The 17,550-nt window shown below is 36.2% G+C and overlaps 2 protein-coding genes across 3 annotated transcripts in view; one reads left to right on the forward strand and one right to left on the reverse strand.

Moving 5' to 3' along the window:
* The window catches only part of ANGPT1 (angiopoietin 1), a 257,990-nt gene that overhangs the window by 158,760 nt on the left and 81,680 nt on the right, over positions 1 to 17,550 (reverse strand). The gene's annotated exons all lie outside the window — the stretch shown is intronic.
* LOC133077091 (cytoskeleton-associated protein 2-like) lies at positions 11,187 to 13,288 on the forward strand. Its single transcript, XM_061171761.1, has one exon. The coding sequence runs from the start codon at positions 11,228 to 11,230 to the stop codon at positions 13,286 to 13,288; it is 2,061 nt and encodes a 686-aa protein (XP_061027744.1). The 5' UTR covers positions 11,187 to 11,227.

Consider the following 17,550-nt stretch of genomic DNA (forward strand, 5'->3'; position numbering starts at 1 on the left):
GTATGGTGACTGTTATGTCATCAGGTGCCATAGGATTATAACCTCGCCCTTCCTAAGAATACAGGAATGCCTCTCTGGGGTTTGCCTGCTTTGCTCACTCTCTATTCCTAGCAGATGGAAAAATGGATGGCTCATAGTTGATTCTTATAAATATTTATTGAATAAATGAATAAACGAATGCCAAATATTAAGCTTCTACCATGCGTCAGGCACCATTCTAGATTTTAAAAGTAAATCTTCTTAGTGAGGAGAAAGAGACGGCAATCGAATAAATGACGTGGCCAATATGTAAAACAAGCCTGGCTTGTAATGTAACTAAGAACATAGATATTTTTCTGTTTCAATCTTTCCCTTTACTTAGCTGAAGGAGGAGCGTTTACTTGGCTTTAGATGAAACAATAGTGGGCATTAACTCTTAGGTAATTCAGCCTATGGTTACTTTAAACTGCAAATGTAATCTTAATCCAGAAATTGAATGACCAGTCCGAGGTAATTATTAAAATTTTCAATTTGATTTGGTATTAAGTCTTCTTGCCTGCCTCCCTTGTAACAGCTTTAGGCTGGAAGGCGAAGTCCTCATCCCTCTGCCCTCCCTGCCTCCCAGCCTCTAATCCTTTGTAGATATTTTGTTCCTGACTCAGGTAAAAATGAAAACTAACAAAGCCAAGAAATGGGGGTCTGGGGAACATTGCTGGGACTAAAGTGAGCGAGGTACTTGCCTCAGGCGCAAAATTTAACCCAAACTCCAGAACCAAGATAAATAACATATAATGAAATATTAAATATTATTTATAAAATTGATATTAAAATATTAGTGTTGATATTAATATGAAAATATATTTTTTAATATTTTTAAACCAAAAATAATTTTTAAAAATCCACGATGAACAAAATATCAAAATGTTAAATAAAGACAGCATCAGTAACGATGCCTTGGTGAGCCATACTGGAGCCTGGGGCAAAAGGAAGATTATTAGTAATACTAAGTCATGGCAGTGAGGCTTGTGAAAGTTGGATGGATTTTAGAGATACCTTGTAGGTAGAATGGTAAAGATTAATGACTGACTGATGTGGCAAGTTGTACAGTCACTCTAATTATTGGGAAAGGGAACATAGGAAGATAAGCAGGTTTGGTAGTTAAAGTAAATTCAGGAAAAATAGTGGTCAAGATGAAACGCTTTCATCTGATCATGATGTCCAAAGGGCCCTTGATACATGGGTGTAAAGTTTATGATAATATCTTTAACAGAATTAATTGCAACATCAGGAACCCTGAACAGACCTTGAAGGGAGAATACTCAATGGAGACAGTTCTTTAGGGTCTGGTGAGAAGAAGTAAGTGGGGCCCCCAAAACAATGGAATCCAAGTAAACAGCTTCTGGAAGTCCATTTTGATTCAGACTAAAAAGCAGATTAAAATTCAGGTTAAAAAGCAGACTGGCTAAAGGAATGAATGGACTATGTGTCCTAACAATTATTTCCCATTCACACTGTTTCATTCAATCCACTTTTTGATAAGAATCAAACAGCAGACAGGCTGTAGTTACCACCTTTGGAATGGGCTGAGAATTCAGGCATCTGTGTTGCAGATTAACAGCAGATAAAAACCAACTGACTAGACAACACTTCTTTAATATTACAGAAGTCTAACTAAACTTTTTGCCAAGGCTCTCCTATGATTAGATAGTGAGAAGGCCAGGGCTGTGATATATTTTGGTGTAAATTTTTTAAACACGATTTCTCTCTCACGGCTATAGAAGCATCTCAATACTATAGCAACAAAATACCTGATTATAAACAATACTGGTGGGAGCACACCTTTCAGGAGAGTTAGCTACAATATGTAGTAAGGTACTAAATGAACCTACATAATATATGGACAAGATAGATGATAATACATGAAATTTATGGAAATAGTGTAAAGAATCCTGTTTTAGAGAAATCAATCTTAAACCATTCTCTCTGATAACTATTAGGCAACAGAAGGTCTCACTCTCTGATGCCACTCCTAATAAATTAATAATAAAAATTCATGAATAAATCATGTATTAGGGTATATAAGGGAAGGGATACAAATTCTAAAATGTGATAAAATCAACATTTTAAAACATTATGAGTTTCAGAAATTATTGTAATTTGGTTTTCCACTTTGCAATTTTTATACATTATATAAATTAATCTATAAAGGAGCACAAAATTAATTTGAGATATAATGCACCAAATATATGTACATAATTAATAATTATATTAAGAGATAATCTTGATCATGGCTTCTTTAAATTCTCATAATTGGGAAGCTGTGACTAACTCTGCTCTATATCTCTAGGGATATTAAGTCTCAATATAATTAAAACAAGCAAATAAAACCTCTTTAAATATTTCAATTGGTCTTATTACCATCTTGTAACAAATCATTACATTAATTATATTAAATGATCTTAATTAATATTAATTAACCATAATATGAATTAATGAACCATAGAGATGATTTCACTGATGAATTATTTCTTTGGAAAGTCACTGTTTTGCTTGGATTTCTTGTATCTGCATTAAAGGCAATTTTCCAAGAGAACCATCAGCCTCTCTGAATAATTTTCTTTGTTAATCTCTGTGTCAAAATGTTTTTCAATTGCCTTTTCTATTTAAAGATTTTTCAGGCTATGAATAATAAATAATATGTGAGTCGATCAGAACTGATTCTTATTGATTCAAGAACAATTTGCTTCCCTAAATGTATAAAGTATATATGGGGCCGGGGTCTGTAAGAATGGAAAATTTTCAACTTAGAAATGGATACAACTAAGATGAAGTATTGATCATCCCACGGTTTTAGTAAACTTTTGAACTTAAAAAATCTAAAACAATCTTGTAAAGATTACAGAAAAACAGCATTTAGGAAACATTCAGCTCAAGTATCAACACTCTCCTCAAAACGTGAATATGCTAAAAATCCCATTTTGTAAACAGGAAAGTGAAAACCAAAATCCACACCATCTTAGATATTTGGCCAGTGAAGTAAGATGTGAAACAGAAATAAGAAGTAGAACTCTTGAATGAGGGGGAGAAAAATATTGTTGTTTGCAGACTGTTCAGAAATTCATTCATTCAATATCTTTATACTGATTGCTCCAGGCACTGTTCTAGGCGCTGGGAATACAACAATAAACCAGATAGACAAAGTCTAACATCCTTTCCATCTTTAAGTTTCTCTATTCTGTGATTCATTATTAGTTCTCTACTAAGTGCCATACTGTTCTATGGGACCTCAGTATGACTAAGATAACAGAGACCAAAAATAACAGCGGCATAAACAACACAGGTTATTTCTCTTGCACATAAAAGTCCGAATAGAGCTGCTTAGATCTGTAAAGAAAGTTCTGCTCAAAAAGTCCTAAGAACCCAGATTGTTTCCAGTTTTCTTCCTGGTCATCCCTGGAAATAAACTCTTTTTCCATGGTCCTAACTAGAATTCTGGCTACCACATAAAATTCCAAGAATAAGATGAAGGAAGAAGAGAAGAAGAAACAGAAAGCACACATCTACAGTCTTTAAAGGAAATTCCTAGAAGCTGCTACATTATGTTTCTGCCAGCATCCCATTCAACAGAATTCTGTTGGCTTCACTTGTCTGAAAAAGAGACTGGAAAATGTAATTTTTTGTTTTGCTTTTATTTTCTAAAGAGGCAGCTACAGACCCAGCAAAAAAAAAAAAAAAAAAAAAAAAAATGAAGGTTGTAATTCAGATAAAGCAGGTATTGGGGTAGAAAACTAGCAGCCTCATCCAAACCGGGCAACCACAAGATCATCTTAACATCAACCTCTGAGATCTAGTACAGTGCTTCTCACCTCCAAGTGTCTGTCTGAGCACTAAGTTCCAAATGAAGCATAATACAACTACAAACATGAACTTAAATCTTTAAATTTTTTGGATATCCCATTCATCTGCTAAAGGAAGAGAAATCTATAAATAGCCACTGGATATGAGAGGAGGTTTAAAGAAAGAAGAGTATGATGCTCATCTTCTACAGAGCTGCCTCTCTCTACATTTTGCCAAACTGGTTACAATGTTAGTATTACAAACTGCTTTGAACATACTAAGCAGATAATCATAGGATGCAGGCCTAAAATACGCTGCTTGCTGTAACTTTGAGTGGTTGCTGAACTAGGTGGCTGTCAAATCCAATTTTCACTGCCCTGATAAGGAACATGGGTTGCATCATCCTAGATCAGCATGTTTTAAAGAAATCTTGTATAGAAGCAGTAGTGCTAAAATTACTTGCTTGTCTGTGATTCTGTTCACCATGATTATACGGTAAAGTATGTGTGGACATGTACTACAGAAGGGGTCATGTCTAAGTGGAAGAGTTTTCTCAGAGAGTAAAACTTTAGCACAAGACTATACACTTTGAGTGGTCTGGAATGAAAGAACTCAATAACCTCTAACATTATCTAGGCTTGTGTTTAGAGTTAACTAAGATTTCTTTTAGTGACATTCCAGCCTAAGTGAAAACCATTGATAATTTTATAAAATGAACCTGAAACCTTTCAAAGACCGTACTCAAGTTTCCCATCATGGAGCTCTGTATGTTGAACCAAGTGTGTGAGTTTATTAAGGTATTCCCCATTGCAAAAAAAGGTTTACTTTACCCATTAAAACCTCACTCAAATGGGTATCAAGTATCTCCTGTGTCCTGTTACATGATGTAATTTAAATCTGAAAATGGCCATGCTTTGCTTTAAAGAAAGTTAAAATCTTGCTCAATGGAAGCAATAGAGTATATCACTGATAAGGTGAAGGAGATCCAGTAAAGGGTCATGACTTAGCGCTTTCTGGACAAACAATGAAAAGAAAGTTGTCTGCTCCCATGTTATGTGGCATCAATAATTCAGCCTATTTTAACCCATCAAAAATCCTTTGCATGCTTTGAAGCCAACCGTTCCATAAACACAGTACTAGATGGCCATGGCAGCCTCCCCCTTACAATGTAATCATGGTAGAGCTATTGAACAATTATGTGTAACTGTGTACTAACCACTGAGATAAATAAGTAAATATATATATACATATATATATACACATATATATATGTGTGTGTGTATGTATATATATATATATATATATATATATATATATATATATATATATATGAAAGAAAGAAGGAATCCCAATTTTAAAAGAGTTAAATAAACAGTTCAGGAGGAGAAGGAATCTGACTAGAAAATACAAAATTCTGACTCAAGATTCCTATGACCAATGTCATGAGAGAAAAAGCTAATGAGGGAAAGATCACATTGGTCTGAAGGAATCAGAAAACATGTAAGGTGAAGATGGCATCTGAAAAACATCTTGAACAGTAGGTAGATACAGAAAAGAGGGCTTTGGAGGTATTGTGAGATGGGGGAAATGAGGGCTATGTTTAAGATATAGTAATTAGTCAATTTCTATGTGCACACAGTAATAGTAGAAGCAAAGTGAAGAAAGAATGGAGAGGTGAGTGGTTACCATATTATGAAGAACACTGATGAGGAAGTGAGGAATATTATAATACTTTAGAATCATGCCATAACCATTATAGATTTTTGCAAAGAGGAAGTCATGATAGAGCTGTACTTTTAGGAGAAAAATACACATCATCAGGATGTCAGGCAGAATGGATGGAAAGGCTAGTTAGAGGCCAATATCATTGTTATCACATGCTACAACACCAGGAACATCCTGGTTATTTATGTAGAACTCTAAAAACGGCAGTATTAGCATTTACCAAATCTCTTCTTTTTGGAAGGATGGCTTCCAAGCATAGCATTCTAATTCAAATTTTCTTCAATCAAGAAACCTCTCCAGATCAATCTTTTCCATCCCATTATTTTCACTCCTGGTAAAAGAATTTAGCAACTGTCCACATTTAAATGTTGCATTTCCCTCAGCTAGATCATGAACATCCTAGGAGCAGCTAAGATAAAGGAGGCTGCTGGCAGCAAAAGTGAATCTTATCTCATAATAAAGCTGCAAATTCATCTGGGGGAATCAAGTCTGACCAGGACATATCTGAAAGGCAGGCTATTTTCTCTGTTCAACAAAAAGAGGAAAGTTAGGAGATGGGGCAGAAATGTTGCGTGACTGTGAATTTGATCAGTTGGTTTCAATCCCAAACTACTTAAACACAAGCTATTTAAACAACAGCAGCATTTTTAAATTATGTAATTCTACAGTGGGAAAGGAGTGCCTCAGGGGACAGGATATTCCCTAGAGTCCTGTAAAAAATAATGAATACATCAAACAAGGCAAATAGATTTGTTCTGTCTCTACAAATTGGCATGTAGATGTTTACCTTCTGTAACATGTTATGGCCTCAGATCATTTACTAAAAATTACAACTTTGCAGTGTCTTCAAGGGACTGAAGCACTCTCATACATTTTTCCTTTTTATGTGAGATGTGTATGAGGCAGATATTTGCTTTTAAAATAAGAAAGAAGGTTTAGACTTTTTTATAAGTCAGGGAACATACGACAAAATATGCAGCAAAGATTATTAAATCAAATCTGATGTAAAACAGTGATTTCATCTTCTCTAGACAATCCCCCTCCCACAATTTTATCACTTCCATGACAATTTATTTAGCTGAACATAATATAAGCTTTTCAAGCCAAAAGCTTTACAACTGCATTTCTTTAGACAACATCAAAAAAATCTGATGAGAAAACTTTAGAAAAAGTGGGCATATGAGTGTCTGTGTTCTCGTTTGTGATGATACCAAGTTGCTTAGTAATTACATGACATTCAGCTGACACTGGTATTGGCCTAGGATGAACCAACAGATTTGATGAGACATTGAGCTAAGCTGGATTGGCAATTTTTATACTTCTCTATTTAGTTATTTGAAGAAAATTGTACGAATATAGTGCAATATTTGTTGATGTATGCCAAACTACTTAAAAAATCCAGTAAGGAAGACAGTGAAATTAAAAAGGCTAATGGCTTTTGAAGGTATAAGTAAAGTAGCAGTTCATACGTAAATGACAAGGGAGGAAAAGGCAAAACATCTGGTTCATGCAGAACAGGAACTTTGGATCCAATCTAAAAGCTTGCACTTTGTTCACATAATGAGAGCCAGCTGAAACCAGGCAGGGATAAAATATTGGACTCTGTCACCAGCCATAAAGCCCTTCCTTCAGAGTTCTAGCTCTTCCTTCAGAGTTCCTGAATTAATACTTTTTTTTTCTATTCAGACAAAGTTGTAAAACTGCCTGAAGATAACAGTCCTCTCAAAATGAAGGGAAAAAAAATCTTGCCTCTGTTATTACTTGATGGATTCAGTTATTTGTACAAATACATATCTTTTACTTCTCTTCTGACATAGAAAGTTAGATGTATCCTAAGCAAAGAATGAATTCATAAATTTATCAGTAATATATTTTCTAGGTCTAAAATCAATCACGACCCCTCCTCATCCTATCATGCACACAAGTAAAGAGAGAAAGAGGGAGGAAATAAAACATGCACATTGACCCAGGAGGATAAACTTCAATCCAGTCAAAGCTTTGGGTTATTTCAAAGCTTTTCTTGTGAGTGGAAAAGATCAGATATCTAGGTTTAACTAATTTCATAGGGTCTTACAGGATAATGCTTCTTAGTAGTCATTATAAATATGTCCTGTATTGCACCCCTATTCTATGTCAACCACTGCTAAACACTTTACATTCATGACTTCATTTACTCTCCACAATAACCCCATGAGTTAATATGTACCCATTTTACAGATAAAGAGGAATTTTAGGCTTAGAAAGGATAAGGGTAGGAGCCAAGACTTCAACTTGGGTTTATCTGACTCAGAATCCAAGGGCCCTTAACCATGACGCTTTAATAGAATGCATATCGTAATTGGATCAATTACACTGATCATTGTTCATCGCTCGTAGTAGTTTATTTGATAAGCAATTAACTAATTATTCATCTAACTTGCCGTATGAAATTGCTTGTGTCTATAATTATTTACAGGTGAAAACAGAAGGACTTGCTAGTGTGATTGCTAACATTAGACATGATGCCTCTGTTCAACAAAGAAAAACACTTGGGCTCAGCGGCAGTTCAAATGTAAAAAATATTTTTAATCCCTGACTGCATTAATCATGAACTATAAATGTCACAGCCCATAAGTTCTTTAAAAAAATAAATAAATAAAAGATACCATTGTTTTAGTCTGAGAAGGAATCAACAAGGTTTAAAACTATGATTGCTAGTATCCAAGCAAACATCACAGGTTCGCTGTTAGTCATTACTGTCTCCTTTATTTACTTGACTTTTCCATTCCTAAACTTGGTAGACTATGTTGTTAGAGATGTATACATCCCCAACCAGGTGGAGAAGAAAAGCCTCAGGGTTCACACCCTCTCAGTTATATAATACTCTTCTTGTCAACCCTGGAGAAATTAGGAATTGGCCCCAAAATTTGTTATCAATATGTCAATTAGATCATCATTTATATATGGTCCATGGAGAACGAATCACTAGATATTTGGTTTAGAAATTTCCTTTCACTACATAAGAACACACAAGTAGTTCAAAAAATAAAAGTTTTTATTGTCCAAACACTTTTTAGTTCTGAAAATATGTCCATCAGTGTAAAAACATATAGATATGTACCAAGACCCCACAGCACCAATCACTAAAAGAACTGATCTCATATGGAAATTATATTTATTCATTACTATTCCTTCTAACACTTGTATTTGTTGATTAACACATAAATTAGAACATGTGTGAAAAAATGATCCTTGAATGTTTAATTCTTTAAATTCCACCAGAATATTTCTTCCATTTGGAATTTTTCTAAAGATAGTCATAAATTCTGACACTTCAATCTTATTAGTTCTTGTAAAAATAGCAAGACAATATTTTACTTTATTTTGACAGGGACAATACAATATTACATATTACTGGATATATTTTTTAAAAATTTTCTATTACGTATCAAGAATCTTAGAAAGCATAGAAAGGGAAAGAGTATATCCTTTACTTACCTAGTAGCTGCCAGCATTTTTCATTGTGAGTGAAAAATTCTCTTTTATTCTTTTGTCAAATAACAATGGAGGCAATATTAGTCACAGTTTGCATGGAAACATGCCAATATAAGAAAGTTAAATAACATTTCTCTACAGGCCTATTGAAAATGGCCCATGGCCTTTGTGAAGATATAAAATATGACTAAGATACAAGTCAAAACAAAGTAAAACTGGAGAAAGAAAAGAAAAAGACAGTAAAGTCTACTTTTTTTTGTACCACTTACAAGTATCCTAAAGCCATGTTGAAGGACAAGAGAAATGAGACTTCGGTGTCTCCTGTCAATCCTCTCAGGAGCTACAAAAGGAAAGAAAACCTTCCCCATCACAAGTACACAAAAGAGGAGTCTTGCTGGTAAGGTTAGCATCTGTCAATATCAGGCCTGGTACAAAAGCAAAGCTGCTCTTTGAATTGTTTGCTTAATGAGTTCTTCCAGTGAATGGAGTCTATCTGCAGATTGGGGTTTCACATGAAACACAATATTGCCAGTGGATTACTTTAAATAGGAAGGAGGTTAGTTTCAGGAAAGCAAGTGAGAAATGGTAAGCTTGTCATTCTATTATAATTTGAGTGTTTGCTTTGAAACCAATTAAAATAGTTTTCCTATATGTTGTCCATAAGCAGTATAATTCAAATACTTTATCCCAGCCACCTGATTTTTTTCTGGGACATTTCTTATTTGTACTGGCTTCCATTCATTGTTTGTGTTCCATTTGTGGACCACTGCTTAGAATTTTAATGAGTTGCATGTTAAACACCTCAGAATTCATTCTTCCGTTCTATAGGGAGGAAGCCCATGCATACTCTGAGTCTACTAATACCTTCTACTTACAAAAGAAAATAATTTATTCCAATTTTAAGGGAAATTCTAAAAAACATAAAACAATTATTTTGGTCTACTGAAAACTCCATATTCAGTTCCAAATGCTCAGCTTCTGACATTAATTATATCTGCTATAATTTATTGTGCACTTGTATGGCAAGCAATTGGATGCCCCATTTAAACTTGTCAACAACCTGCAAGAGACGTATTACTTTCTCTTATACAGAAGAGAAAACTGGGGATCAGACAATTTGAGCATTTGCCCAAGGACTTAAAGTTATAATTCCAACCTGAATCTCTCTTTCTATAAAACGTAGGCTCTTTATACTACATTGTAGTTGTTCCACAATGTTCATAAAATAACCTTAGCTTTTATTTCTTTAAAGACTTTATTTTTTAGAATAGAACACTCTTACGTTCACAGCAAAATTGAGAGGAAGGTAAAAGACTTCCCACATATTCCCTACCCCCACACACGCATAGACTCTCCCATTATCAAAATCCATGACCAGAGCGGTACATTTATTATTAATAAAATTTATGAACCTGCATCAACACACCATTATCATCCAAAGACCATACTTTACGTTTGGGTTCACTCTTCCAGTTGTACATTTTGTGAACTTGGACACATGTATAATGACACGTATATACCAGTATAGTATCATAAGAGTATTTTTATTGCCCTAAAATCTCATTTTAGCTTTTTAAAAATAATCCTGTACAAAAGAATAAACATATTTCTAGGACCCATTAAACCTATTACGGCTAAAATCAGAACACAGCTGATACTGATATTGTTTTCTCAGTCAGGCCCTGGAAATCTTGATTCACCGATCCAGATTGTCTTCAGTAGCTTCTTATAAAAGTTTTTAATGTGATCACCTGCATTTGTTAATTTGCTTTTAGTCTCAAACATTCAGAAACCTCTAAATACCACACTTGGAATGCAAAAAGGCCTGGACTTCATGACATAAATTTTACATCTAGAGTTTCCTTAGCACTCAGTCTAATTTAAACTTTTTACTTAACCTAAAGAAATAACTACAGTAACTCACCAAATCAGTATTTAGATGTTACTTGGAAAATTTTAGAAGCACGGTTTTACTCAAATACATATACTTAAGAAACTGAATATGTGTAGGCAGGTCTAAATGCTACTGTGGAAAATTCTATAGTTAATACTTTTGCAGGGATGTCTGCAAGTTGTATACATAGAAGACTTGAGCAATGTGTTTCTTATACGCTCTCCCATTTCACAAATGGAATTAATATTATTTTTTATCAAAGGCTTGATGCGACTTCAGCGGTCGAGCTGGAGACGCGTCCCCCTGCCCGGAGCTGCGATGAGCACCCCAGCTGTGCCCCAGGACCTGCAGCTGCCCCCGAGTCAGAGGGCCCAGTCCGCGTTCAGAGAGCAAAGAAGACAAAAACTCAAGGAGCATCTGTTAAAAAGAAAAACCTTTTTTGCATACAAACAGGAAAATCAGATATTATCCAGTGGTAGAGACCAGAGAGTGAGGACATCTGAAGGCCAGATCCAAGAAGAGACAAAAATTCTGGAACTTAAGGCAAAAATGGCTGATAAAGAGAATGTCGGTAGACCTACTGGGATCAAGAATAATATAACAATGGAAAAAAAGTGTATTCCTTTAAAACCTTCTAATGAATTAACCAATTCAACTACAGCAGTTGATACACCTAATTTTGAGGATAATAATCAAACTCTGCCATTGTTACCAATTAAAGATGACCCCCAAAGTCAACATATGACGTTAAGCCAAGCATTTCACCTTAAAAACAACAGTAAAAAGAAACAAATGACTACAGAAAAACCAAAGCAAGATGCTAACATGCCCAAGAAACCTGTGCTTGGATCTTATCGTGGCCAAATTGTTCAGTCTAAGATTAATTCCTTTAGAAAACCTCTACAAGTCAAAGATGAGAGTTCTGCAACAACGAAGAAACTTTCAGCTACTGTCTCTAAAGCCACAAAGTCTCAGCCTGTACACGCCAGCAGTGTAACAGTGAAAAGTGATAGAGCCTCGCATATGACGACTGCCACTAAATTTGTGAGCAGTACATCTCAGAGCAGTCAACTTGTGCGACCTTCTATTAGAAGTCACCACAGTAATAACCAGGACACCATGAAACAAGGCATCAGTAGGACGTCTGCCAGTGTTACAGTTCGGAAGGGGCCTCGAGAGAAAGAATTATTACAGTTAAATACAGTTTCGTCTATTATCAAAACCAGTTCTTCTCAGGACATAAAAAGAAATAAGACACTATCAAGAAGCATGACATCTGAAATGGTAGCCAGGCCTGCTTCGTCTTCTAATACTAAACTGATAGAAAAGTCAGAAAGCATTGACCAGCGCAGACATACCATGGTGAAAGCAGCTATTGATAGTAGATGGACTCAGCCCAGAGAAACTGCGGAGGAGAGAAAGGCTCGTCTGAGTGAGTGGAAAGCTGGCAAAGGAAGAGTAATGAAAAGGCCTCCGAGCTCAGTGGTTACCCAGCCTGAGCCCGAAGCACAAAATGAAAAACCAGTTGGGTCCTTCTGGACTACCATGGCAGAAGAAGACGAACAACGATTGTTTACTGAAAAAGTAAACAAGACATTTTCTGAATGCCTAAACCTGATTAATGAGGGATGTCCAAAAGAAGAAGTATTGGTTACACTGAATGACCTGGTTAAAAATATTCCAGATGCCAAAAAACTTGTTAAATATTGGATATGCCTTGCACGTGTTGAACCACTTACGAGTCCTATTGAAAATATTATTGCAATCTATGAGAAGGCCATTCTGGCAGGAGCTCAGCCTATTGAAGAGATGCGACATGCAATTGTTGACATTCTGACAATGAAGAGTCAAGAAAAAGTTAAATTTGGAGAAAATATTGAGGAGGCTTGTGCAACCAAGGAACAAATCCAAGAAGCCACCATTGACGATATAAGTGTTAATCTGGGGTCAGAAAAACCGGAAATAGAAAATAAGCATCCTAGAAATGTGGTATTTCAAGGTTGTGAAAAAGAGCAAGATGACAAAACAAAAGATCCAACCAGTGATGTTAAAACCCCCAATACAGAAACTAGGGCGGGTTGCTTAATTAAATATAATGTGTCTACTACTCCATACTTGCAAAGTGTGAAAAAGAAGATGCAGTTTGACGAAACAAATTCTGCATTTAAAGAGCTGAAGTTTCTCACACCAGTTAGACGTTCTCGACGTCTTCAAGAGAAGACTTCAAAATTGCCAGATATGTTAAAAGACCATTATCCTTGTGTGTCTTCACTGGAGCAGTTAACAGAGTTAGGAAGTGAAACTGATGCTTTTGTGTGCCGCCCCAATGCAGCCCTGTGCCGCTTGTACTTGGAGACTGACACGACAGAAGAGAAGTGAAGCTCTGACAGGAGTGGGGTTGTATTATTCTGAGGGTGTTTGGTTGGTTGGTTTGTTGTGGCTTTGCATGTCCCTTAGGTCAAGAGTCGCCAAGTACCTAAGTATTCACGGCAGTCAGCGCTCCTAGTAATGTCCACTCTATAGCAGGTGTTGCCTTCTGTGCGTCGGAAAGCTAATCCTACCTTGTCGATCTCAATAGACTGACTCTTCCTCTAAGACAGGTAAATTTTGTGAAGACAGAGTTAGCTTGCTTTGTCACCCAATTCTAGTAGCCCAGACTGTTGTGGTCTCCTGTGTCCCTGGGATTCTGCCCCTGGTTCTTCACCGTCACTCTCCAGCAATGCCAGTGAGTCTGCATCTGTGGTCTCTTGGCCTCTTTTTTATTGTAGCCGAGGTCCCCGGGATGGATAGTTAACTAAATACTCCATTTCTAAGAGAAGATACTTTGTTGGAAGAAAGAAAATGTGCCAAACCTAGTGGGCATTCAGAACTTTGAGTTCCTTTCCTTAGTTCCTTTTCTAACTTGACTATCCAAAATGTTAAAAATTTGAACTAACATCACTTCTTTTGATATAGTTTATAGACTAATAGAAGGCAGTTAGAGAAGGAATATATAATATTTCATAAATGTCATCCTAGTTTAGGTAGTATTTCTAAAATAACTAATACTTAAAATTGATTTCTTCCTTGTAATATAAAAACTTCATCATGTCTCCTAAAACATGATAGTCATACACAGTAAGTAGGTCTCTGCTCCCCACACATAAATACCACCAGTAAAATTGTTTTGTAAGTCTCTGAACTAATACTTAAATGGCATACATCCTTCACCAACTCTACAGTTTCAAGTAAGGATTTAGTCATTGTAAAAGGTTAGATAGTTTTAAAACTGCGTAATATGAATGTGGTTGAAAATCACATACTTATTCTTATGTATGTTCATTAATTCCATTTGTATAATAGTGCCAGTCTTTGTTCTATTTATTGTCTTGTGTTCTAGAGAGTAGGGTTTTTATTCCTTTTAAGCTGTGTACCTAATATGTATACAATAAATGAAAACATCTATATAACGAAAAAAAAAAAAAAAAAAAAAGGCTTGATGATTAAGCAGATGTTCTGGAGCCTGCTCCTACTTCTGTGAGCTGACTGTGCCCACTTCTTCTCAACTCTCTTCCTTATCAAGTTGTTAACTTGAAATTGGCCATGGTGGGAGTATTTACACCATGGAAATTGACAAAGACTACAAATCAAGGCTGCCTCTGCCTGCCCCCTATTCTGAGCCAACTGGTAAACAGTTATCACCCTAACACTGCTGAAGTGAGATAATACATTATAGTGGATAAGAAGTGTGCCTTCATTCCTCCAGGTGCAGGGAGTGTTGAACCTCTCAGCTGCACCCTTCTGTGAATTGTCCTTAGCTGAAGGGAGCTGTCCTGCCCAAGATTATGCCCCTTCCTCTTTGGACAGCCTGGTTGATATATGATGACCTGGGCCCCCAAGAAAGCCATTCCAGCTCCAGAGCTTCTTGTGGGATCAGCTAAAGTCTCTGTTTCAATTGTATCCCAGTTTAACTTCTCCCTTTGCTCAGTCCAGCTTCTGCCTCTCCTTTACAGGTGTTGCTCCTGAGAGCACCCAGCCCCACCAAAAACTACACAGAAATCTGTTTCCCAAGGAGATTAACCTAAGGCATACATGTAACATTACCTGCCACATAGTAAATGCTTAATAAATGTTAGTTGTTGATAATATATTTGTAATCATTCTTTCACTGTATGTTACTTAGTTCCTAATCTAATTGTTAGAAATAGAGAAAAAAATGGTTTTAAGTACCTTTTCCTCTTCTCAAGTTAAAAAAAAAATAAGATTCTGCTATGGAAAGAACAACAAACAAAATAATGGTTGTCTGTAACCATGGTTAACCCTTCAAAATGTTAGAAGTGATATATATTTGGGCCAAGAGAACATCTGTAAATTGAATGGATATCTTGGGGATTTTATATGGTAAAAATCCCTTTTAGAGTCAGGAGACAATGGTAAAATTTGACTAAAGTAATAACATAATTTTCAGTTTGTCAAATTTTGATTACTGAACCTTAGGCATGTGTAATTTCTAAGACGCTGCACTCAGGAGTCATTAGTTATAATATTAATGAACATTTGATAACACCACAGTTCCAAGAAGGATAATTAAGAGGCTGTTTCCTCAGTAATCTGATTAGCTGATTAAAAACCGTCTTTGGTCAATTGCAAAAAAAAAAAAAAAAAAAATTTTTAAATTGAATGTAATGGCCACATTATTCCCCTCCTGAGACTGCACAGGACCTGAGCATAATGCATGCCTAGGGAGGATTCAATGCAAAGCACAGCTGGAAAACATTGGGCAGCCATCACAGCCATCTAGCAAAATAATATTCTGTGTACATTCTTGGTTATGCATTACTATAATGATGATTACTAGGGATTAAGTATTTTATTTGGAACCATAATGTTTCTTAGAACCCTGTGAGGAACTTAACAAAACTAAAACAATTCACATATTGGTCATATACTGAAATAAAGTATCTCTGACACATTAGAAAGACCATTTTAAAAATTTTCCATATATTGGAAAATCACATTAAGGGAATATGAATATTGTTTGGTATCTGATGTCTAGTATGGAATTCAGGCTCTGTTAACAACGTAATGGCTAAATTCTATTACAGGAGGATGCTACCTTGATTTTTTTCTCTTCATTTCCTGATTTATTAGTTTAGCCAGAGCACTTTAGACAAAACATTATAGAAGATATTGAGTATAATGAGAGAAATGAAAAAGGTTATCCCTTTTACAGAACCCATATTTTTATGGACGAGACACACATGTAAAGAAACTCAATTAAAGTAGAGATAATTTAGCAGACATCTTCCCAGCATGTTTTACTTGCTTTCATAGATGACATCACACCGCCCCTCTACATCCTTTATCTCCATTATCCTTTCCATTTGGCTCTGTTAGGGGCCACCTGTCACAGAAACTAAATCCCTGGATGCATCAGTCTCAAGCTGAGTCTATCAGAGGCCTATCCTGGGATTGTCCCAACCAAGGTTTCCTGCCTTTTGGATCTGGAAGTATGTGAATGGGAGGCTGCAGGCAGTTATTTTACCATTATGTGAATAATAAAGCCAAGACAAACAGAGAAGAAATGGGTCCCAAGCTCTCATCCATAAGGCACCAAGAGTTGGTTTCTATTACTGATCCTGGAAGCAATCTGGGTGTCCCTTCAGAACAAGCTTCAAGTTTCTCCAGTTCTCAACAGAACATCCTCACTATGCAGGTATCAGGAGTGGCTCCAGGTTTTGTGGGGCCTGAAGCTTATACTATTTGGGAGTCCTCTCAGAAAAAGAATAAAAAACTAAAAATGCACAACCAGGTACAAATGTGATTATTTTGAACAAAAGAGAAAAACACAAGTTACTAGACCATTGCAGGGTTATGTCCTTGGTAATTTACCACACTTTGCTTACATAGGGTTGCTTCCTAATTGCAACTAGCCTCCCTTCCCACACAGAACTCTCCACAAAAACCAGCAACTCCTAGGACACCGAAAGGCATGTGCAAATGAGAGGCCCTGAAGCTCAGGCTTCACTAGCTTCAAGGTAAATCTGCCTCCATCGACACATATGTCCAAAGTACAGTGGGCAGTGGGACAACAGAGAGAAAGGGCAACCCTGGGTACTGGAAAAGCTTTTCAGAGGGGTGAGCGCTCTCTAGATGATTAATCAGTGTTCTTAAGAAAAGGAAGTATGTGGGGCCCAAGACTGTGTGAGTTCTTTGCACTATGTTATGGTTTCAAGAAATAGCTTCATGTTACAGAAAGCTTATCTTATTTAAATGTGAAGAAAAGGTGGGTGACCTGGGGTAGCAGGTTAGAGAATCTCTCTCCATATAATCCTAGAACATGCCTGCTTAGTATGTGGTTTTCCTTCCCTTCTGTGCTATTCCTCCTTCTTTTCACTTTCTTGGATTTTGAGCTTCTAGGAGGAAGGATACTTCAAAGCCCTGCTTCTAGACATATGCTTTCCATTTTCAGGATTTTTGTCCTTGCCCTTAAAATAAACACAGCACTCAAAAAGGAGAGGGAAAAAGGAGTAGAAAATAACAAATGACAATGTTTTTCTCTTTTATACCAAGACCCTTAAGACATTAAGAAGCTTAACAAGAGTAACAAACACTACCCTTTTCCATATAGGAACTATGTCACCAAAAGTTCACCAAGGTGG

The sequence above is a fragment of the Eubalaena glacialis genome, chromosome 17 (genome assembly GCF_028564815.1).
Source record: "Eubalaena glacialis isolate mEubGla1 chromosome 17, mEubGla1.1.hap2.+ XY, whole genome shotgun sequence".
NCBI lineage: Eukaryota > Metazoa > Chordata > Mammalia > Artiodactyla > Balaenidae > Eubalaena > Eubalaena glacialis.